Raw genomic sequence first — 23,438 nt, 5'->3', positions numbered from 1 at the left:
TTTCATGAAAAAAGGTTTTTTTTATAGAAAAAGAGCTTTTGAAAGCTTTTTATGAAAAAATTTCTTTATAATGTTTTTTAAAAAATAGCATTTTAAAAGCTTTTTATGTTTAAGTTAAATATTTTGAGTTTTTAAGGCAAAAATTAAGTTTAATGTAAAAAGTTAGATTTTATGCAAAACAAAAGATTAAAGACACAAACTTTACGGTATATTCTACTCTGGTTTATTTGCTCTAACTTCATTTTAAAGTAGAGAGAGTAAAAAATTTGCTTTCGCATTGTCTTAGTATGCTTTTATACATGTTTTAGAGCTGTTTGCTTTTCCCCGGTTTTAAAGCCTTAACTAAATGTTGCCTATTTTAAGGCTTTTCTGACTAAAATTTTCTAGATTTTTATTCTTTTTTTTACAAAAACTAATAATTAATAAAATCTTTATTTATACCTCGTTATTACTTTAAAAGTTTTTGTTTTAAAATTTGGCTTCTAACTGTCATAAATTGTTAAGACAAACATTAATAATAGAGAAAAAAAAAAAGAGAAAAAAAATACAAACATTTATTTGACAATTTCCTTAACTTGACATGACAGTATGTCATTTTGATTTACCTTAACCGCTAATAACATTAAACCCAAAAAACCATAAATGCAACGGCAAAGTATTATTTACAATAAATAAAACAAATAAAACTTAAGATAAATAAACTTAAACATAAACAGCTATTTGGTGTAATTCTGTATAAACAAACAAACATTGCTTATATATAGATATAAAACTATGTTAACCATGAGCTCAATTCTTTTGTTTATTAAAAAAAATATATATAAACAATTTAGAACTTTTTTTGTGTTAAACACACACACACACATGATCAATAAATGTTAAAATAATTTCAAAATCTATATAGCAAATAACGTTATATTGAATTAAAGAAAAAACAAAAACAAACAAATTTGTAATAGAAATAAAAAAAAACGTCACCTTAACATTTAATTCTTTGGCTTAAAATAATCAAAAGCTTTTTTTTCGAATTATATTTTAGTAGGCTTTAACATTAACCTAGAAATTTTAGAATTTTAATTTGATTTGCCAAAACCATATGTTTATATTTGTTCTAAAGTTTGTTTGTTTGTTTCTCTTACAAGCTTAAGAATAAGTCGTAAAAGTTTAGTTATTTATTTTTATTTGTAAGTGTAATTTGTTTATTTTAAAATGTTTAACTCATAGTGGTTTTTGCACACACAAACCAAGGTCAATAATATAAGCAATCATATAAAGTTAAACTTAAACTTGTAAGTGATTTTTTTTCTTATTCTTAATCTTTAAAGAATTGAACTTTGGTTAAGTTTACAAACTTGCTTAGCTTATACTACACTCATCTAACATTCTTAAATAGTTAAAAATGTTTTAAGCAAAGTGGGTATGTATGTATGTTTTAAGCTTTAAGATTAAAATCAAAGTGTTAATGTTTATGTTTTTTCTTGTCATTATGTCATTAATATGTAATGCAAATGACATTGGTTTCTTAACTATTTGCTTAGCTAGAGCTAGTTGGCTGCTAATAGCAGCAAAAAAAACTCTGTTTTAAATTGTTAACTTAATGGTTGTTTGTGTATTTGCAATTAAATGTATTTAAAATAAGGTTAAATTTAAATAATGATTTCATACATTGTGAATTTAACATAAAACCAAATAAATGTGCTTTATAATTATAGCTTAAGACATGAATGATTTCCATAAAAAGCTTTATTTGTAAAAAAAAAATAAATTAAAGAACACTTAAGCATTTTGCTCTTGTTAGAACAACAACAATAACTAAAGTTAGTCAACAAACTTTGGCAAAAAGTAAATAAACTAAAAATCTCCTAATGAAAAGAGTTAAAAAAGCTTTTTTTTATGAAAAAAGCTTTAACCTGAAAAAAGCGTAGAAAGCTTTTTTATGAAAAAAGCTCTATTATGAAAAAAGCTCTTTTATGACAAAAAAGCTTTTTTTTATGAAAAAAACTAAAAAAAAGCTATAAAAGGTCTTTTATGAAAAAAGCTTCTTATGCAAAAAGTTATAAAAGCTCTTTTATGAAAAAAGCTTTTTACGCAAAAAGCTAAAAAAGTTTTTTATGCAAAAAGCTAAAAAAGTTTTTTTTTATTAAGAGTTTAAAAAGTTTTAAAAGTTTTATGAAAAAAGTTAAAAAAGCTTTGTTATGAAAAAAGTTAAAAAAGCTTTTTTGTGAAAAAAGTTAAAAAGCTTTTTTATTACATGTTAAAAAATGTTAAAAAAGCTTTTTTATGAAAAATTTTAAAAAAGCTCTTTTATGAAAAATGTTAATAAAGCTTAAAAAGCTCTTTTATGAAAAAAGTTTGAAAAGCTTTTTAATAAAAAAGCTTTAAAAGCTTTTTTATGAAAAATGTTAAAAAAACTATTTTATGAAAAATGTTAAAAAAGCTTAAAAAGCTCTTTTATGAAAAAAAGTTTGAAAAGCTTTTAAAAAAAAAGCTTTTTTATAAAAAAACTAAAAAATTTGAGTTTTTTTTAATATTCAAGTTTTTAATAACAAAACCCCATTAAGTTTAATTAAAACTTCTAGTTAATTATATAAAATTAAAAAAGTTTTAAAAGTTTTATGAAAAAAGTTAAAAAAGCTTTGTTATGAAAAAAGTTAAAAAAGCTTTTTTGTGAAAAAAGTTAAAAAGCTTTTTTATTACATGTTAAAAAATGTTAAAAAAGCTTTTTTATGAAAAATTTTAAAAAAGCTCTTTTATGAAAAATGTTAATAAAGCTTAAAAAGCTCTTTTATGAAAAAAGTTTGAAAAGCTTTTTAATAAAAAAGCTTTAAAAGCTTTTTTATGAAAAATGTTAAAAAAACTATTTTATGAAAAATTTTAAAAAAGCTTAAAAAGCTCTTTTATGAAAAAAAGTTTGAAAAGCTTTAAAAAAAAAAGCTTTTTTATAAAAAAACTAAAAAATTTGAGTTTTTTTTAATATTCAAGTTTTTAATAACAAAACCCCATTAAGTTTAATTAAAACTTCTAGTTAATTATATAAAATTTTAACTTAATTATGTTCACCTTTTATGCATTTCCTGTTCAGACATCAGACTTTAAATCATCATCATCATCATTAGCAAAAACGTCAACGTAAAGATCTAAACAATTTATATATTTCTATAACTATTTGCACTTTTTTTAGTTCTCTCTTCTTTTTTGTTTTTACAACATGCAATAACATTTTATATTTGTTTATTATTTATATGCGTTGACCTAAATTTGATTGTTAAACAAAATCTATTGTTACTAATACTTTTTTTAAACAATATATTGCAATTGCTTAGCTAAATAAAAATAAATACTAAAAGAATCAAAAACAACAACAACAACTACTACATACTATGTATTTCAAATGAGTAAGTGAGTGAGTGAATGAATGAGTTTGTCATTATTATATGATTGTGATTTTCTGGCTTTTTGTTTAAAAATTAATGTAATATACTTAGAGCTTTCAGGTATGTTTTTTGTTCAGTTTGATTTTCATCTAACTGCTAAATAGTTAAATAAATAACACAAAACCAAAATCTTTAGTGAAGAGGAGAGGGGTGGTGGGTTAGGTGGGTTCTAAAGCTTTATGACCACTGCATAAATGTTGTTGCATGTTTGAGTGCTAAAATAAAAAAATTATATAGAATTTTTTTTCGTTTCACGAATGCGTGTTTAGCTTTGTTTGTAGAGAAGGTTTTTTTATTTTGTTAGTATTTGTATATAATGTTTTATTAGCTGGCAACATCCGTTATATTAGTTTTTTATATAATATTAACAAATTTTTTAAATATTTCTTTAAATTTATTACATTTTTTTACAATTTTTCAACTAATTTATTTTATATCGCCTAAAAGTAGGCTTTAGTATTTAAAATTCCATCAAATTCTGTGATTGAACAGAGAATTAAAATAGTAGTTTAAGAGCTACTACTTCAAGCTAAATAGTTAGAGCGAGAGCTTAAAAAGCTTTATGTGATAATGAAGTTAAAAAGGATATTTATTGCAAAAGCTTTTTATGGAAGAAAGTTGAAAAAGCTTTTCATAAGAAAATTTCTTGTATAAGAAAAAGCTTTTTATAAGAAACTTTTTATAAGAATAAAGCTTTTTATAAGAAAAAAGTTAAAAAGCTTTTCATAAAAATAAGCTTACGAACCTTTTTACAATAAAAAGCTTAAAAAGCTTTTTACAATAAACGGCTTAAAAGGCTTTTCATAAGAAAAAGCTTTTTATAAGAAAAAACTTTTTCTGAAAAAATACTTAAAAGGCTTTTTATGAAAAACACCTAAAAAGGTTCTTATGAAAAAATGCTTAAAAAGAGCTTTTAATGAAGAAAAGCCTTTTTATGAAAAATACTTAAAAAAGCTTTCTTTTATACTTATTAAACAGTGTAATATAATGCGAGAGAGAAAGAGTGAAAGTATGTGAGAGAGAGTGTGTGCGTGAGAGTTGTTTAATTCGAAATTGGTTTGTGTCTTAGCTAAAGCTTGCTAGAAAGTAATAAAAATGAAAAAAAAGCTATAAATCATATTTATTTAGTTGTTAGAAAAGAAACCCAAAAAATAAAAGAATTAATTTATTTAGATAAGAACAATAACAATAAATTTTTATAATTCTAAAGATTCGCATAAAAAAAATTTAAACTTTCTAAAAAGCATAAAAAAGCTAATATTAAGCCATAAAAATAAAATTGAAAACTTGTTAATAATACAAAGCTTTAAAAAAAGAAAATTAAGCTATTTTTGCGATAAAAAAAAAAAAATTTGATAAAATAATTAAAATAAAAAACTTTTTCTTTTAAACTTTTAATGATGGTGTTTTGTTTTAAATTTCCTTATTTTATAGCATTTAATTGTTTTTTATATATGACACATTTCCAGGAAACTTTTGTTGCTAAATAAAAATCCTTCAATTGTGTGTTTTTTTTAAATTTCTAATTATTATATTTCAAAAAAAAAAAAAAAAAAAAAAACAATTGAAAGTCGTTTACCCTCTAAACACCTTCAACTTTTCGCTAACAGTTTAATTAGAGTTAATATAAACAAAAAAAGCCTATAAATATTAACAAACAACTTTTTAATTTCAACAACAATAACAACACAAATTTAAGCCAGAAATCTATTAAATTATAAAGCAAGTTAATGACATTTTTAAATATAATTTTATTTGAAATAAAACATTTTAAACTGAAACACAAAAACAACAGTTTAATTTTAATAAATTATATAGAAACAAGTTTAGTTAAAAAAACATTTGCCAAAAAAAAAAAAATACAAATATTTTCTAAATTAACCAGTTTTTTATATAAATTTCCAAAATTAAAAAAAATCAGTTAAACAAAACAATTAATTTTTAAAATACCGGTTTTAATAACTGTTTTTTGCGTTAAATGCCAAAAAAAGGCGCAAATTCTAATGTTAAGTATATAAACTAGTTTAATATATAAATAAAAAAATTTAAACAAGTTTTTTTTTTTTTTTAACACATGTGTTAAAGTTTTTTTTTTATTACAGTAGGCTTGAAATTAAATATTATTAATTTTTTTATATTTTTTCAAATTTAAAACATTAACATTAACCTTGGTCTTGGTTTTTGATTTAATACATGTGTGTAATTGCTTTTATTGCTATTAAAGCTTGAGTATTAAGTATTTTTTCTCTTAGTTTTAGAATTTAAATTTTTATACAAATACTTACACACTTACAAATAGTAATAATTGTTTATTAACAAAACCATAAACTATGTAAACTTAACATTGCTCAAATGTATTAATTTACAGCAATATCAACTATTCCTAAGTTATAAAAATGTATGATAATTGTGTTGGTTTTTTGTTTTTGCTCATCTGTGGGAGGACTTGTTTTCTTGTTGTTGTTGTTTTCTTAACATCTCTTTTGTTAATGTTTTTGCTGTTTTTTCCTCTCTCCCTAAAAGTTTGTTTACATTTGCTTGTTTGTTGGTGTGTGTGTTAGTTTGTTGTAATATTATGCATTTTTTCTATGGTTTCTGTAAGCTTATGATTTATTATTGTTGTTGTTATTATTGTAATATTTATCATGATTGATGTGTTAAGTTGTTGTTTTTGTGGTAAATAATCTTAGGAGTCTTGTGATAACTATGAATAGCCTAAGTATGCAAGTGTTTTTAGGTGCAATTTTTAAGTTTTTTTTTCATGAAATTTGAACAAATTTGAATTTTTTACAAAATTAGACATTTTTGTAAATTTTTTTATGAATTTTATAGAAAAGCTTTCAGAATTTTAAAATCTTAAAAAAACCTAGTCAAAAAGCTTTTTCCTAAAAGCTTTTTTCTTTAAAAACTTTCTAATAAAAGTTTTTTTCATTAAAAGTTTTATTCAGAAAAGCTTTTTAATTAAATTTTTTTTTCATAAAAGCTTTTTGATAAAAGTTTTATTCATAAAAGCTTTCTAATAAAATATTTATTCATAAAAGCTTTCTAATAAGAATTTTAATCATAAAAGCTTTGTAATAAGAATTTTAATCATAAAAGCTTTCCAATAAAAGTGTTAATAATAAAATCTTTCTAATAAAAGTTTTATTCATAAAAGCTTTCTAATAAAAGTTTTAATCATAAAAGATTTATAATAAAAGTTTTATTCATAAAAGATTTATAATAAAAGTTTTATTCATAAAGGCTTTCTGATAAAAGTTATATTCATAAAAGCTTTCTGATAAAAGTTTTATTCGTAAAAGCTTTCTGATAAAAGTTGTATTCATGAAAGCCTTCTTCATTAAAAGCTTTTTAATAAAAGTTTTATTTATAAAAGCTTTCTAATAAAAGTTGTTTTCATAATGGCTCTATAATAAAAATTTTATTTGTAGAAGCTTTCTAATAAAATATTATTCATAAAAGCTTTCTAAAAAAGTTTTTCATAAAAGCTTTTCTCATAGAAGCCTTTTCATAAAAGCTTTATTTATAAAAATTTTTCATAGAAGCCTATTTCATATATAGTTTTTTTCATAAAAGCTTTTTTAACAATTTTTAATAAAAAGCTTTTAAAGTTATTTTTAATAAAAAGCTTTATAAGTTTGTTTCATAAAAAGCTATTTTGACAAAAGTGACGACGATTCAAGACTCTCGATCACATTAACACTTGCGGAAAAAAACTGTAATAGAAAACTTTTTATAAGAAAAGCTTTAAGAAGTAAGCTTTATGAACTTTTAAGTCTCAGATAACCTAGTACAGTGTATGTGTTGATATAATCTTGAGCTATATGACTTTTGTGAAAAAAAGTTTTTTATGAAACGAATGATAAAAGCTCTGTATTAAAAATAACTTAAAGAGCTTTTATGAGGAAAGCTTTTTATAAAAAAATTTTATGAAAAAAGCTTAAAAAACCCCAGCATTTTTTGTTAAATTTTTAAAGTATTTTCATTAAAACTAAAGTGAAATTTATAAATTTCTAGCATTTTTGGCAAAAATACAGGTTTTACAAAAAACCAGTATTTTATTGAAAAACCAGTATTTTGGCAAAATTGTGAGATTTTCTTAAAGAATCAAGTTGTTTATTGTAAAATATAATAATTGATAAAGTTTCTTACATTTTTATCAAAAATACCGGTTTTACAAAAAACCAATATTTTGCGAAAATTGCGAGATTTTCATAAAAAATTTAGTTTTATATCTCTATAAAATATAATTATTGATTAAGTTTTTGACTTTTTTAGCAAAAATACTGGTTTATATAAAACCAGTATTTTCTTGAAAATTGGCTTAATAGTGTGATTTTCATAAAAATTTAGGTTTTTCATTATAAAACATAATAATTGATATAGATTTTTTGCAATTTCATTTAAATTTAGGTTAAACCCATTTTCTTTTTCTCTTTTTTTTTGGTTTGAAACTACTTTCAAAACTGTTATTTAAACATTTTAAAACAATCTGCAAAAGCTTGCAAAATTTTTATTTATATTTTTTTTAATGTAAAACAGATATATTTTTAAAACTTGCTTAATTTTTCTTTAACTTTCAACAGCATTTGAAACAAAGATGAAACAAAAGCAAACAAGCGAAAAGATAGTTTTAACAAAAACCAACGGTTTGTTATGCAAATTTCAATATAAAATCAACAAATATTGATAAAAAAATAAAAACTGTTTTTTTTTCGGTTTAACTGCACTAATCAGTTGACAAGATTCGAAATATAGTTGCTCAATTAAAACAAACACTCAAACACATTTAACATTATGCATAAATTAAATATTAACATTTCACAATATTTAAGTTGAAATGACAAAAGACAAAGTTGTAGCAATTTTTACAAAAAAAAAAAAAAAAAACTCCAAATAGTGAAGACCCTTTTATTGTTAATATATTAACATCTTTATAATATAATTTGAAATCATATATAATTTAACAATGACACATGTGGGTTACTCAGGTGAGACATACTATTGTCATCATCATAATCATTATCATTGTAATCATCATTATTATATTTGTTGTAATCATTGCTTTACAACAAAACCCTCCAAACCGGCAATTATACAATGTAAACGGGATTTTTTTTTAGCTAAAAACTCTACCAGACACGCAACATTTCCACTGGCACTTGTTCCACGCTTTTTTTTGGTGTGTAAAATATAGACTTTACAAAAACATGTTAAAATCATCAATGAAATTAATGGTCTGATATTTACAATACACTTATTAAAGGGTCCACATTAAAACAAATCTGTCGAAATAAAAGCTTTAATACAAGCTTTATGAACTTTTGAAAGCTGTACACTTTTAAACTAAAAAACAATTTTCCTAAATTTGCAACATATTTTAAACAAAAATTCCCTTAAATAAGATTCTATTAAAAGTTAAGCAAAACTTTTTAAAATTATGTTACTTATATCTCAACATTTTCAACAATGCTGCCCCTATTCACCCTACCTTCATAAGTGTTGAACAATTTTTTTCAGAAAACGTCATGCAACATCATTTTAACATCTTGCTGCTCTTTTTTTGTAATTTCACAGCAGCCGCCTTTATAGTATTTTGTCATTGTTGTTGCATTTAATGTTGTTGTTGTTGCTGTTTTATAATCCATTGCACATTTACAAACATTTATACAAAGAAGAAAAAAACTAAAATAAATACATTTAATATATTTTACAAGTCAACCCTGACCTGAAAAAGTATTAATTTTTATTTTTTGTTTCTGTCATAGCTGCAGTAAAACAACAACAACAACAACAACAACAACGTTTAAATACTATAACAACAATAAATGCAAACAGTGACAGAGAGTAACCATTAAATGCAGTTATACAAGTGACGTTTTTCCATTAATAAGTCTTGGTTTTTTTTTACTTAACACATACGTATTTGTTTGCTCTCTTGGCTCTTTTTTTAAAAGAGAGTAAATCTTAGTTAATTAAATAAAACTCATTAATTATTAAAGTTTTTAAATGTTTAATAATAAATATTTTACGTTTAATTAAATGTAATTAATATATAATTGAGATTTTTAAAAGTTTTGTAATAAAAATATTAGTTTAAAGTATTAGCAAAAACCAGTATTTTTTGTGGTGAGCAGAAATAGGGGTTTGAGAGAGAAAATTTTTATGAAAAATTAAAGCTTATGAAAAATTCTTTAATATAAAAAAGAAAATATTTCAGAATTTTGTGGACTTTTGATGTTATAAAAGAAATAAGATAAAAATACTGGTTTTTTAAAAAGTCTGGTTGTGCTGTTGTGGATTAAAATTTAAAAAAATTTTTGCTGTTATAGTTTAATATCAAGAGAGTAGTTTTATATTTTAGTAAAATTTTTAAAAATTTTGAAAATTTTCAAGTTTTTTTTATACTTAAGAAGAATAGGGGTTTTTTGAAAATCTTAAATTTTGTAAAACAGTAAAATTTTTATTTTGGGTTTAACTTAATTTTAGTAAGATTAAATAAACATATTTTCTAATTAAGTATTATAAAATAGAGGTTTTTCCAAAAACCAGTATTTTCTTAAAAAAAACATTATTTTTGTTAAATATTAAAAAGATTTAGATTTTTGTTTTAAAATTCATTATTTTTGTTTAAGTTCTTAATAAAGTTTGAAAATTTTGAAAAATTTTCTAGAAAAAAAAAATCTCAGTATTTTTTGTCAAGCTTTTTTTTATTAAAATTGTAGATTTTTGCTTTAAAAACCCATATTTTGTTATAAATAAAATTCCCAGTAATTTTGTAAAAGTTTTTGTTTGTTAAAAAATTTTAAGAATTTTTGCTAAAAAACTATATTTTTGTTATTAATAAAGTGATAATTATTAATTTGTGTAATTTTTGTTAAAATACCGGTTATTATAGAAAACCAGTATTTTTTAGAAAAACCAGTATTTTGTTAAAATTGTTTAAAAATGTTAAATAATCATGTTCAAACCTTTGTTTTTCTTAAAATCTGGTATAATTACTCCAAAAAATTACAGTTTTGTTAGGAAAAATTCCCAGTATTTTTTGTAAAAGTTATAGTTTGCTAAAAAATTTTAAGATTTTTTGCTAATAAACTATATTTTGGTTATAAATAAAGTTAAATTTATTCAATTCTTCCATTTTTGCAAAATACCGGTTTTTATAGAAAACCAGTATTTTGTAGAAAAAACAGTATTTTGTTGAAATAGTTTTAAATTATTAGTTAAACATATTAAAAACAATTTTTTTTAAATTTTGTTTAATTATCCTAAAAAATTGCAGTTTTGTTAAGAAAAATTCCCAGTATTTTTTGTAAAAGTTATAGTTTGTTAAAAAAATTTAAGATTTTTTTTGCTAAAAAACAATATTTTGGACATAATTGAAGAGATAATTACTAATTTGTGCCATTTTTGTAGAAATACTGGTTTTTATAAAAACCAGTATTTTTTCGAAAAACCAGTATTTTGCTAAAATTATTTAAAATTGTTAGTTAATCATGTTAAAAACTTTATTTTTCTTAAAATCTTGTATAATTACTTCAAAATCTCATAGTTTTCTTTAAAAAAAAACCCAGTATTTTTGTTAGAAGCTTTAATTTATTGATTATTTCTTTAATTTTAGCTTTTAAAACCAGTATTTTTGATAAATTATTTATAAAGGGAAATTTTCCTTTTAGTTTATTAAGCATATATTAATGTCTTGTAATTATTTTTCAAGCATTTTACCGGTATTTGTTTATTTAACCAAAAAAAGTTCTTATCTGGCTTTGTTTTGTGTCTAACTTTTATTTAGTAGACATCTGCTTTTCTTCTTTGTGTTTAAGTGTGTGTGTTGCTGCTATTATAAATATGACTTTAACTTCCTGTCTTTATTATTATTATTGGGCATTTAATGTTTGTCCCAAAGAATTCAAACAAACACCTTAAGTTTTGAGCAAAAGAAGATAAAAATCAGCAAATATTGAAAGAACAAAAAGAATTTTAGCAAATAACAGGGGGGTTTTACAGCCTTGATCTTTCAATTATATTAAAAAGCTATAATTTTGTGAGGAAAATATGTTAAAAGCTAATTTTTTAACACCTTTTTAAATTTGACTGCTTTTTTTAGCAAGTGTTTATAAGGGTTTATATGAAGATTAAAGGGCTTTAAAAGGTTGTTAAAGGTATTTATTAAATTTTTTTTTAAATTTGTTTTAAATATTTGTTTAACAAGTAATGTTTTTAGCTTAAACAGCTGCTTTTTTTGTTCTTTTATTGATTGTCAAATAAACTTTCTTTGCTCTATTTATTTGTTACATTTGATAGTTTTTTATATACAGCTGTTTGCAGAGCAGAGAAAACAATTTCCGCTAATATATTTTCTACCCTTTTCTTTTGCAAAAACAAACTCTTTAAAGGAAGTTTGTTACACAGTTATTTACTAAGTTTTAAGTATATTCTACCTTTAAGGAAAGTTCTATCTTAAAATAATATATGTTCTATCTCTAGCAAACAGATGTTTATTTCAAGAAAAGAACAATGTAAGGGGTTAAAAAAAAGTTCAATTAACTTTGCCAAACATTTCAAAAAAAGAAATTTTCAACATTAAGCTAAAAAGCCACAAATAAAGTAATAAAAACTTCTTTAAATCTTAATTAAATATTAAACTCTAATAGTCTTAAAACTATTCCTAAAGATTTGGCAAAGTCTTTTTTTTTCTATTTCAAATTCATATTAAACCAAAATCTTATTTGCTTTTTGTTTGAATTTCATGTCTTTGTTGTTTAACAGCTACCTGCTTTTTAAAATTCTTTATATTAAAAAAAAAACTACAGGTAAAAACAACCTTCACAAAAATCTACAATTCCCTTTTCTTTTCATTTTCACTACAATTTGGGGTATTTGAAAGCAGACAATCAGAAACTAAAGGAGCAGCATTTCTTTATAATATCTTCCTTAAACAAAAAACCTACACACACACACACATCTATGTATATAAATATCATTTATTTTTAACACACCCTCAAAAACTCATAAATTTTATTTTTAACAATACTTTATATACAAATCGGTACATAAATCCCATCTCCGAAAAACAGCAGAAATATCCCGAATTTTTTGTTTTAAATGATGCATTCATACCATTTTTTCATTTTCTACTTCTTCAACTTTAACTGAATCATCTTACAAAAACCAGTTTAAAATATTTTGTTTTTGCTTTTTTTTTAAATTTGTCAAAGAAAGGTGTATCTGTATAGGACTGCCAAACAAAAATGTACCTGTAATGTTTATGTATGTATGTACGTACAAGTATTTAATGGATTTTTAAAAATCAGTTACATATAAATCACAAAAACAAAAATACTGAAAAATTTTCTGATGATTATAAATCAAAAATTTGTTACACCTTAAATTTTGTTAAAAAGGTAATGAATTTTGAAATTTTTTTCTGCTGGTGATTCTTTATGGTTTGGTATATTCAATAAATAGATACATACAATGAAAGTAATTAATCATGAAATTGTAAGGAAAATAATTGAATTAAAAAAGTATTATTTTTGGCAATGATTTGAACTTTTTTTGTTAAGATATAAAGAAATAAAGGGATAAAGGCAGAGAAGGACGTTTTGTGGCTAAATGACAATTTGAAACAGTTTCAGAAAGCATTAAAAGCAAAGAAAAGAAAAAGGGTTACAAAGCTACAAGTGATTTTGCTTCTTTTTGAACAAAAGTCTTGTAACATTTTTTTTATAAAATGCTAGTTTTTCCATATTTCCTGTAAGCCAACAATTTTAAAGAAGGTTTTCATGTTTGTGTCTTAAGTCTTTTGTTTTTCAATACAAATTTTGAAAGAAAATTTTTTAGACGAATAAAAGACTTAAGTAACGAACCTTAAGTGCTGAGCGAAGGAATTACAAATCAAGTTTGTGTCTTAAGTCTTTTGTTTTTTCACCAGAACTGAACTAGAACTGAAATAGAACTGAGCTAGAACTGAACTAGAACTGAACAAGAACTGAACTAGAATTGAACTAGAACTGAACTAGGACTGAACTAGGACTGAACTAGAACTGAACTAGAACTGAACTAGAACTGAACTAGAACTGAACTAGAACTGAACTAGAACTGAACTAGAACTGAACTAGAACTGAACTAGAACTGAACTAGAACTGAACAAGAACTGAACTAGAACTGAACTAGAACTGAACTAGAACTGAACTAGAACTGAACTAGAACTGAACTAGAACTGAACTAGAACTGAACTAGAACTGAACTAGAACTGAACTAGAACTGCACTAGAACTGAACTAGAACTGAACTAGAACTGAACTAGAACTGAACTAGAACTGAACTAGAACTGAACTAGAACTGAACTAGAACTGAACTAGAACTGAACTAGAACTGAACTAGAACTGAACTAGAACTGAACTAGAACTGAACTAGAACTGAACTAGAACTGAACTAGAACTGAACTAGAACTGAACTAGAACTGAACTAGAACTGAACTAGAACTGAACTAGAACTGAACTAGAACTGAACTTGAACTGAACTAGAACTGAACAAGAACTGAACTAGAACTGAACTAGAACTGAACTAGAACTGAACTAGAACTGAACTAGAACTGAATAGAACTGAACTAGAACTGAACTAGAACTGAACTAGAACTGAACTAGAACTGAACTAGAACTGAACTAGAACTGAACTAGAACTGAACTAGAACTGAACTAGAACTGAACTAGAACTGAACTAGACTGAACTAGAACTGAACTAGAACTGAACTAGAACTGAACTAGAACTGAACTAGAACTGAACTAGAACTGAACTAGAACTGAACTAGAACTGAACTAGAACTGAACTAGAACTGAACTAGAACTGAACTAGAACTGAACTAGAACTGAACTAGAACTGAACTAGAACTGAACTAGAACTGAACTAGAACTGAACTAGAACTGACTAGAACTGAACTAGACTAGAACTGAACTAGAACTGAACTAGAACTGAACTAGAACTGAACTAGAACTGAACTAGAACTGAACTAGAACTGAACTAGAACTGAACTAGAACTGAACTAGAACTGAACTAGAACTGAACTAGAACTGAACTAGAACTGAACTAGAACTGAACTAGAACTGAACTAGAACTGAACTAGAACTTGAACTAGAACTGAACTAGAACTGAACTAGAACTGAACTAGAACTGAACTAGAACTGAACTAGAACTGAACTAGAACTGAACTAGAACTGAACTAGAACTGAACTAGAACTGAACTAGAACTGAACTAGAACTGAACTAGAACTGAACTAGAACTGAACTAGAACTGAACTAGAACTGAACTAGAACTGAACTAGAACTGAACTAGAACTGAACTAGAACTGAACTAGAACTGAACTAGAACTGAACTAGAACTGAACTAGAACTGAACTAGAACTGAACTAGAACTGAACTAGAACTGAACTAGAACTGAACTAGAACTGAACTAGAACTGAACTAGAACTGAACTAGAACTGAACTAGAACTGAACTAGAACTGAACTAGAACTGAACTAGAACTGAACTAGAACTGAACTAGAACTGAACTAGAACTGAACTAAAACTAAACTAGAGCTGCACCTAAACTGTTGTTAAACAAGTTGACTAACGAAATTAAAAGACTTAAGAAGCAAACTTAGCATTTTTAGCCAAGAAACACACCTTTTAATAAAGAACTAAAGAATCAAGAAACGAACTTTATTTTGTTTTGCAGGCAAGAAAGCGAATATGGTTATTTTGTTTAACATAAAATTTTCCATTCTAATAAAGTAAACTGACATAATTTCCAAAAATCATATTTTTCTCAAATATTTCAAATAAATTTATGATTGAAAACCATGGTAGGCTAGTTACATTTTAAAAAAACTTCCCGTAAAGTTGAGCAACCAGACTTTAGAAAAATCCTTTGGGAAATTTTCCATTTTAACATTTTGTTAAATAAAGCAAAACTAAAACTATAAATTTCATAAATAACTATTAAAGCTTGAGAAGTTTTATGTGTACTTTATAGTTAAAGATAACAAAGAAACTAAAGAAGAAGATTCTCTATATAAAAATATATATATAATAGTTTTTTGTTTGTTAAATTATTCTATACACATGGCTGCATGGTTGGTTTAGCTAGACTATATACATATACACACACCCATAGGAGTACAAAATCAAAAACAAACAGTAAACCCTAACAAAGCTTAGAATTTTGAAAATTTCTTATGTATTACTAGTTTATAAACAGTCAACTGTATGAGGTAATATAAAAATAGCAAAACAAGTTATATAAAGTATAAAGATTGTTTTTTTTTTGCTATATTTTTCTTTAATGCTCTATGGTCTAGTGAAGATGTGCGCTAAAGCTATAAGTATGTATAGGTATATATAAAGAACTTTAATAGAGAGAGAGGTGGAAGAAAAAAAAAATCAAGAATAATGTTAAAAGCAAAAAAATAATAACAATATTTATAATTATAATCAAGTAAAATGATGATAATCAAGTTCTGTTTTGTGATTTTCTTTATCATTATAAACATGCATGTAATATTGCATTAGTTGGTTTTCAAGCTCAGCCAGCCACAAATGCATTTTTCAAAGCCATACCAAAGTCAAGGAAATTATTATTATCTTTGTACCACCACGTTGGTTTTTCTTGCTTAACTTGAGCTTGCTGGCAGCCCAACCTTTACCATGAAACAAAAGAAGCCTAAGCAAAAAAATGCAAAGAAAAAACAAGAATTCTGCTTTAGTCTAGGTTGGTTTTGGTTTGGTTTTCAGCAGACACCATACAGCACAACATGCAACACCCATAGTGTTTTAATAAATACATACATATATTGTGGCTGTTAAGTATGAGTTTTAAAGCGAAATTTTCTTTATTTATATAGACACTTGCAAGTCTGTTACAAAAAAAAAAAACAAAAAAGTTCTGTTTTATTATTTTATAAAGATTATTTTTGATTCCCGATGGTTAAATGGTTTTGGCCAGGCTCTGCCTCTCTGTTGTTTTGTTGTATTAATGCCAGCGGCTTTATTTGACTTAAAGTGATTTTCTGTTGTTCGTTTTTGATTTGATTTGTTGATTGTTAGGTAATAGTTTTTTCTATGCTAGATTGTTGATTCAAAAAAGGAAGTTATATTTGTTTTACTTAAATTTAGTTTAAGAAATTTAAAACTTTTAATGGTTTTGCTGAAAAAAAAAACTTAGTCAAAATTTCATTTGAAGATGGAAATGTTTGAAAGTAAATTGCTTTAGAATTGATGAGGTCAAATATTTGTGGCATTATTTAGCAATTTAAAAAAAACCCAAACCAAAATGGTTTTTTAAGTAGTTTGTTTGGAAAAATAAAGAAAATGTGTTTTGAAAAGCAATTATTTTAAAATTTATGTAAAAAGAAACCTAAAACATTCTTAAATTAACATAAAATAAAGTATTTTAATAATAAAACAAACAAAAGACTTAAGACCCAAATTTGTAACATAATTTTTTACAAAATTTTTTTAAATTTCTGTAAAACTATGCCACTAAAACTTAATTTTCTAATCAAAAAACAAAAGACTTAAGACACAAACTTCTAATAATATTACGTAACTGTTTTAGAAAAATTTTATAAATTTCCTAAAAAAACTAAAGTTTTAACAAACAAAATCCTTTATGTTCTAAATTATTCTTCTTTTAAACATTTTTGTAAATTTTAAACAATTTAAATATTAATTTAAAATTTTTGTTTCAAATTGTTTATTCTTTTTATTAATTCCAGTTCAAAGACCAGATTTTTTTAATTACTTTTAATTTATTTTCTAAATATTAAATAACAATTATAAAATTTAATAATTTTTTCCATTATTTCTAGTCTAGACCAGCTTATTTTATTTTACAATTTTGTTTTAAATAAAAATTCCCTTGTATGAAATTGCCACAAAGAGCTAACAACTGGTCTTGCTGGCAGTTAGCAAATTAAGTTATTGTTTCATTTCAATAATAAAATTTAAACATATGCAATTAGTTAATACATTTATATGATGAAAACCTTAAACAAACACCTAGTTTTAATTCAAAATGCAAAAAGTTTAAAACCCAGTCAAATGTTTGGAATAAACTACAGGGAATCATTAGAAAGACGAATGATTTGTTTACTATATTTCTTAACTAAGACTTTTTATTCTCTTCTGAACATAAATGTTGTTGGGTTTATTGGCAATACAAATACATTTTTAAGTTTTATTAGTTGTATTATTGATTTTGTTTTAATATAAATATAAAATATTAATGGACATTTCAAATAACAAGAAGCTATTATATGGTAATGCTACTGTGTCTAACAAAACCGATATGGATTGAAAAACCAAAATAACTGAATTGTTCGTGAGTGGTCATTACAGTTCAGTCAAAGTTAAGTTGTAGTTCATTTGTAGTTTAGATGTAGTTCAGTTGTAGTTCAATTGTAGTTCAGTTCTAGTTCAGTTCTAGTTTAGTTCTAGTTCTAGTTCAGTTCTAGTTCAGTTCTAGTTCAGTTCTAGTCAGTTCTAGTTCAGTTCTAGTTCAGTTCTAGTCAGTTCTAGTTCAGTTCTAGTTCAGTTCTAGTTCAGTTAGTAGTTCAGTTGTAGTTCAGTTGTAGTTCAGTTGTAGTTCAGTTCGTAGTTCAGTTCTAGTTCAGTTCTAGTTCAGTTCTGGTTCAGTTCTAGTTCAAGTTCTAGTTCAGTTCTAGTTCAGTTCTAGTTCAGTTCTAGTTCAGTTCTAGTTCTAGTCAGTTCTAGTTCAGTTTCTAGTTCAGTTCTAGTTCAGTTCTAGTTCAGTTCTAGTTCAGTTCTAGTTCAGTTCTAGTTCAGTTCGAGTTCACAGTTCTAGTTCAGTTCTAGTTCAGTTCTAGTTCAGTTCTAGTTCAGTTCTAGTTCAGTTCTAGTTCAGTTCTAGTTCAGTTCTAGTTCAGTTCTAGTTCAGTTCGAGTTCAGTTCTAGTTCATTCTAGTTCAGTTCTAGTTCAGTTCTAGTTCAGTTCTAGTTCAGTTCTAGTTCAGTTCTAGTTCAGTTCTAGTTCAGTTCTAGTTCTAGTTCAGTTCTAGTTCAGTTCTAGTTCAGTTCTAGTTCAGTTCTAGTTCAGTTCTAGTTCAGTTCTAGTTCAGTTCTAGTTCAGTTCTAGTTCAGTTCTAGTTCAGTTCTAGTTCAGTTCTAGTTCAGTTCTAGTTCAGTTCTAGTTCAGTTCTAGTTCAGTTCTAGTTCAGTTCTAGTTCAGTTCTAGTTCAGTTCTAGTTCAGTTCTAGTTCAGTTCTAGTTCAGTTCTAGTTCAGTTCTAGTTCAGTTCTAGTTCAGTTCTAGTTCAGTTCTAGTTCAGTTCTAGTTCAGTTCTAGTTCAGTTCTAGTTCAGTTCTAGTTCAGTTCTAGTTCAGTTCTAGTTCAGTTCTAGTTCAGTTCTAGTTCAGTTCTAGTTCAGTTCTAGTTCAGTTCTAGTTCAGTTCTAGTTCAGTTCTAGTTCAGTTCTAGTTCAGTTCTAGTTCAGTTCTAGTTCAGTTCTAGTTCAGTTCTAGTTCAGTTCTAGTTCAGTTCTAGTTCAGTTCTAGTTCAGTTCTAGTTCAGTTCTAGTTCAGTTCTAGTTCAGTTCTAGTTCAGTTCTGGTTCGTAATATTTTGTTTTCTACTGTAAATGTTTGTCATAAATACAGAAGTAGTTTTTTTTCTCAATAATTCTCAATCAAAAGGGGGTGTGGTCTGGCATAAAAAACTAAAACATTTGTAATGTGTTTATTAAATTAATTAAACATGGCTTAATACTAAATAACCCCAGATAAAAAAGTACACTTAGGTAGAAAACAAACGTCTAACAACATGAATAAAATAAATATAATAAAAATCTTTTGATATTATACTTAAGGTGGGCGTTTATACAAAAAACTACGTAGTTAGCCAAAAAGCGCAATTTTAAATTTGCTACAAAGATTCTAAGCAAAATTATATTTGAAATTTTAAGCAAATAAAACATCAATCACTTTCATTAAGCCAACAAAGAATATATAAAATAAAAAAGCTTTTAAGATTGTTATTTTCATTTCTTAAACTGACAGTTATATAAGCAACATTTTTTGACTAATTTAGTTCCTTTAAATGACAGCTATTCTAACAGAATTTGTCTATCTAGATAATACGTTTTATTTTTAAACTTTTTTAAACATAACTAATAACAGTTAACAATATTCTCTATTTTCTAACCCAAAATTCATTCATATTTCTTATATTCTTTCGATTTGGAAATTATCTTCTTTTACTTTTAAATAAATTTGTTGTTTCATTTATTTACATAATTTTTAACTTTTTTATGATTACATAATTTTCCTATAAAATGATCTTTGTTTAAAGGTCGTCAATTAAAATATTCCAGCTGTATTCTGAGTTACGCATTAGTGTCGGTTAAGACAACAAACAGAGTTTAAAACTAATAAAATGTTTAAATATTTATAAGCTTTAATTTTTAGCCTGCTGAGTTACGCTAGAGATTAATTTATTTGGGACCAAAGCTAAGAATCTTTCTATTAATATGTAAAAGAAACATGATAAAGAAAGTTTGTTTTTATGTTGTAGGCATTTACTTTCTTAATGTTTATACTAATTTATTCAACAGCAGGGTTTTTGGGGAATTTTTGATAAAAAATTTTCATTCATAAATATTTTTGTTAAAGAAATTCTGAAAGAAAGTGTTGGTTGGGAGTTTAAATGGTGTGAAATTTTTAATTTTATGCTAGATTTATTAATAATTTAATTAAGTTTAGGAAGTTTATCGATAAACAGCGTTTAACATTTATTGAAAATGCAGCTTTAGGAACTTAACGATTATTAGAAAACTAAGAGGAAGTAAAGAATTAAAAGAGATTAGAAAACTTTTAAATTTGAGCAAATAAAACAAAAGATTTAAGCAGAAAACTTTTTTTAGAGAAAATTAAAAATTTTTTAAAATAAGTGTTAAAGAAGTTAAAACAAAAGACTTCTTTTAACCAAATTTGAAAAAAAAAGTTTTTAAATAAAATTGTTTAAAAATTTTAAAAAATATTTCAAAATTTTATTAGTAAACTAAGAGGAAGTAAAGATTAAAGAGATATTAGAAAACGTTAAATTTGAGAAAATTAAAACAAAAGACTTAAACAACAAACTTGTTTTAACAAATTTGCAAAAAACTAAAAAAAAAAATAAATTTAAAAACTATTAATTCTTAAAAATTTTAAATAAATTATATTTTTCCAACAATTTCGACAAATAAATAGTTTTTAAATTTAAATTTATTTAAATTTTTTTTTAGTTTTTTTCTATTTGTTTCGAATATTTTATTAAAAGAAAATGTTTGTTTCTTAAGTCTTTTGTTTTTGAAACAAATTTTTATGTTGAAATTAAGAAAATTTGTTGAAAAATTTAAAAACTTTTCAAAAATTTCAATAAATTTGAGAAGAAATGAAAAGGAGACATGATGAAACTATTGATTTGAGTACATAAAACAAAAGACTTAGGCAACAAACTTGTTCTTTTAACAAAATGTTCAACAACTAGAACAAAAATTCAAACAAGAAATTTTTTGAAAAAATTCCAAAAAATTTAAGAAAAAGTTTGAAATAAAGTTAAAATTTTTAAAATATTGAAATATTTTTATTTCAAAAAATTTCTAAAAGTTTTGAAAATTTTAAAAAAATTTTGAAAAAATTTAAAAAATGTTCAACAAATAGAACAAAAATTCAAACAAGAAATTTTTTGAAAAAATTCCAAAAAATTTAAGAAAAAGTTTGAATTAAAGTTTAAATTTTTAAAATATTGAAATATTTTTATTTCAAAAAATTTTTAAAAATTTTGAAAATTTTAACAAAATTTTGAAAAAATTTTCAACATTTTTGAACGTTAATAAAAAATTAACAACAATATTAGAAAAATTTTAAAAGTTATAAAAAAATTGAAATTTCCACTTTTTGTCTATTTCATTTACAGTTTAAAATAAAAGACTTAAGCAAGAAACTTCTTTAAAAAACCAACTACAAAAAAATAAGAAATTTTGTGCAAAATTTCTAGGAAATTTGAATTTTCTTTAAAAAATAAAAAAAAAATATTGAAAATTTACATTTTTTTTAAATTTTAGAAAATTTTTAAAAATTTTTGAAAATTTAACAAAAATATTGAAATGTTTATTTTCAATTGTAATCATTTTGTGATTGAATTTGTTTCCGCTGTTTATTTCACAAGTTGGTATAAAATTTTGTTAAAACAAAAGACTTAAGAAACAAACTTTTTTTAAAAAAAAATCTAAAATAAAACGATATTTTTCTTAAGAAAACTATTGCTTAAAGCAATTATAATTTAAGATTGATGGAAAATCTTAAATGTTAGAAAATACTTTTTTCTTTAAAACAAATTTTTCAAAATTTAAAATTTTTCCAAAATACTGCAACATTTTGCTGTTTCTATTATAACACATTTTCTAGGCGAAGTATTATTATGGAAGATACTCTAAATTTCTAGAAATTATGAAATAATGATGATTGCGACAAAATTTCCCAGAAATTAAAACTAAACTTTCAATGGTTCTAGAGGAAATTTCCCTAATTTTATATAAATATAAAATAGTTAGCTTTTTCTGAATTAAATTTTGTTCTATTACCATTTTCCTAGAGATATTTATGAAAAACGAAACATGATCTTCACTACTCACCTTCTTCTGACTCTTCCTTTTCCTTATCCAAATTCTCTTGTTGTTCTGTTTGTTCTTGTGGCTGTTGCTGTTCATTTTCCAATTTTTTCAAATTACGATTTTGCAACAATTGCTGATGATATTGATGAAAACGTTTACGGCCCAAATACGTAAGACTTGAGACCAAACTTAAGGGCTGTTGCTGCTGTTGATCCTCAACATCTTCCACCTCTTCCACCTCAGCCACCGATTGCTGCTGATCATTCTTATTTAAATTAAGAACTTTATCATAAGGTGAATGTGAACGTGAGCGGGATTGATGATGCTGGTGTATGTGTAAAGCCTTTAAAGAATCTGAAGTGTTATTAAGGCTTGAGGAGGGACTTTCATTACTAAAATCCTGTGGTTCAGGTGAACGTGGTGGTTGTGTTGCTGGTGGTGAGGCTGGACGATAGGGTGATGGTGTGGGTGAATGTGATGCATTATTCTGATGACGTTCGGAGGGACTGAGTGGTGGTACCAAACGATCATCATCGTTTTTATGTTGTAATAGATTTTGTGATTCCAATAAACGTTGTTGCTGCTGATGCAGACGATTTTTGATTAAAAATATTTTAGGCATTTTTGTGTTATAAGTTTAATTCATTCAAAATTTTCAAATTTCTTTAAGTTAAGGGGTAAAGGGGTTTGCTTTTTTGTTACTTTGTTTTTAGTTAGACATTTAAATATAATTTCTTTTAAAGTGATTTTTTTTTTTTCAAGAAACACTTTTTTCCACTTTTCCGAATTCTTAATTCCACTTTTTTCTAAAACAGTTTTAGCACAAAACACTAATCCTTGGTGTGTTAAAATGCTAAATTACTGTTTGTTGTTGTTTTCTCAACTTTGAACACTTGTCTAAATTGTTTAAATTTTTTCCAAATTTCTTAAAATTTTCTTTACAATTTTCAAAATTTTCAATATTTTGTTTATTTTAGTTTCATTTTATAAAAAAATTCTTTACATTTTTGTTTTTTTAAATTTTTATTTGTGTTTAAATTTTGCTTTTTAACAATTTTTTTCTATAAATATTTCTTCTTTTTTTTACAAAAAATTCTTATTTCATAATTTCTTTTTGTATAAAATTTGCTTTAATTTCTTTGCTATAGATTCTTTAAATGTTTTGTAAAAGAAAAACGCGTGTATCCTCTATGATGGTTCATCTCTTACTAATTGAAACGGTCTATAGTCTAGTCATATCCAGGCGGTTTTTACGAGTGCCGTTGCTGCGTTTAAATTTTCTTTTGTATTAAAGTATATGTACGTGCGTGTGTGTGTGTTTTTGAAGCTAAGGAACCGATCTTAGAAATAACGTC

The 23,438-nt window shown here is 24.5% G+C and overlaps 1 protein-coding gene across 4 annotated transcripts in view; it reads right to left on the bottom strand.

Annotated features, from left to right (window-relative positions):
• LOC119609655 (transcriptional regulator ovo-like) overlaps positions 1 to 23,088 on the bottom strand; it is a 55,786-nt gene extending 32,698 nt beyond the window's left edge. The window contains exon 1 of one of the 4 annotated variants that reach the window (XM_037964507.1): positions 22,105 to 23,088. In XM_037964507.1, the coding sequence (XP_037820435.1) occupies positions 22,105 to 22,705 (601 nt within the window). In that variant the 5' untranslated portion in view covers positions 22,706 to 23,088. The remainder of the gene's footprint in view (positions 1 to 22,104) is intronic. The other 3 variants (XM_037964508.1, XM_037964509.1, XM_037964511.1) reach the window with 3 other exon arrangements.
• Positions 23,089 to 23,438: the final 350 nt, after the last annotated feature.

This window comes from Lucilia sericata, unplaced genomic scaffold, assembly GCF_015586225.1.
Source record: "Lucilia sericata isolate MDLA Ls3-8-SP2 unplaced genomic scaffold, ASM1558622v1 Contig001027F_arrow, whole genome shotgun sequence".
Classification (NCBI taxonomy): domain Eukaryota; kingdom Metazoa; phylum Arthropoda; class Insecta; order Diptera; family Calliphoridae; genus Lucilia; species Lucilia sericata.
Note: the sequence above shows the minus strand (reverse complement) of the source record. Positions and strands in the feature narration are given on the sequence as shown.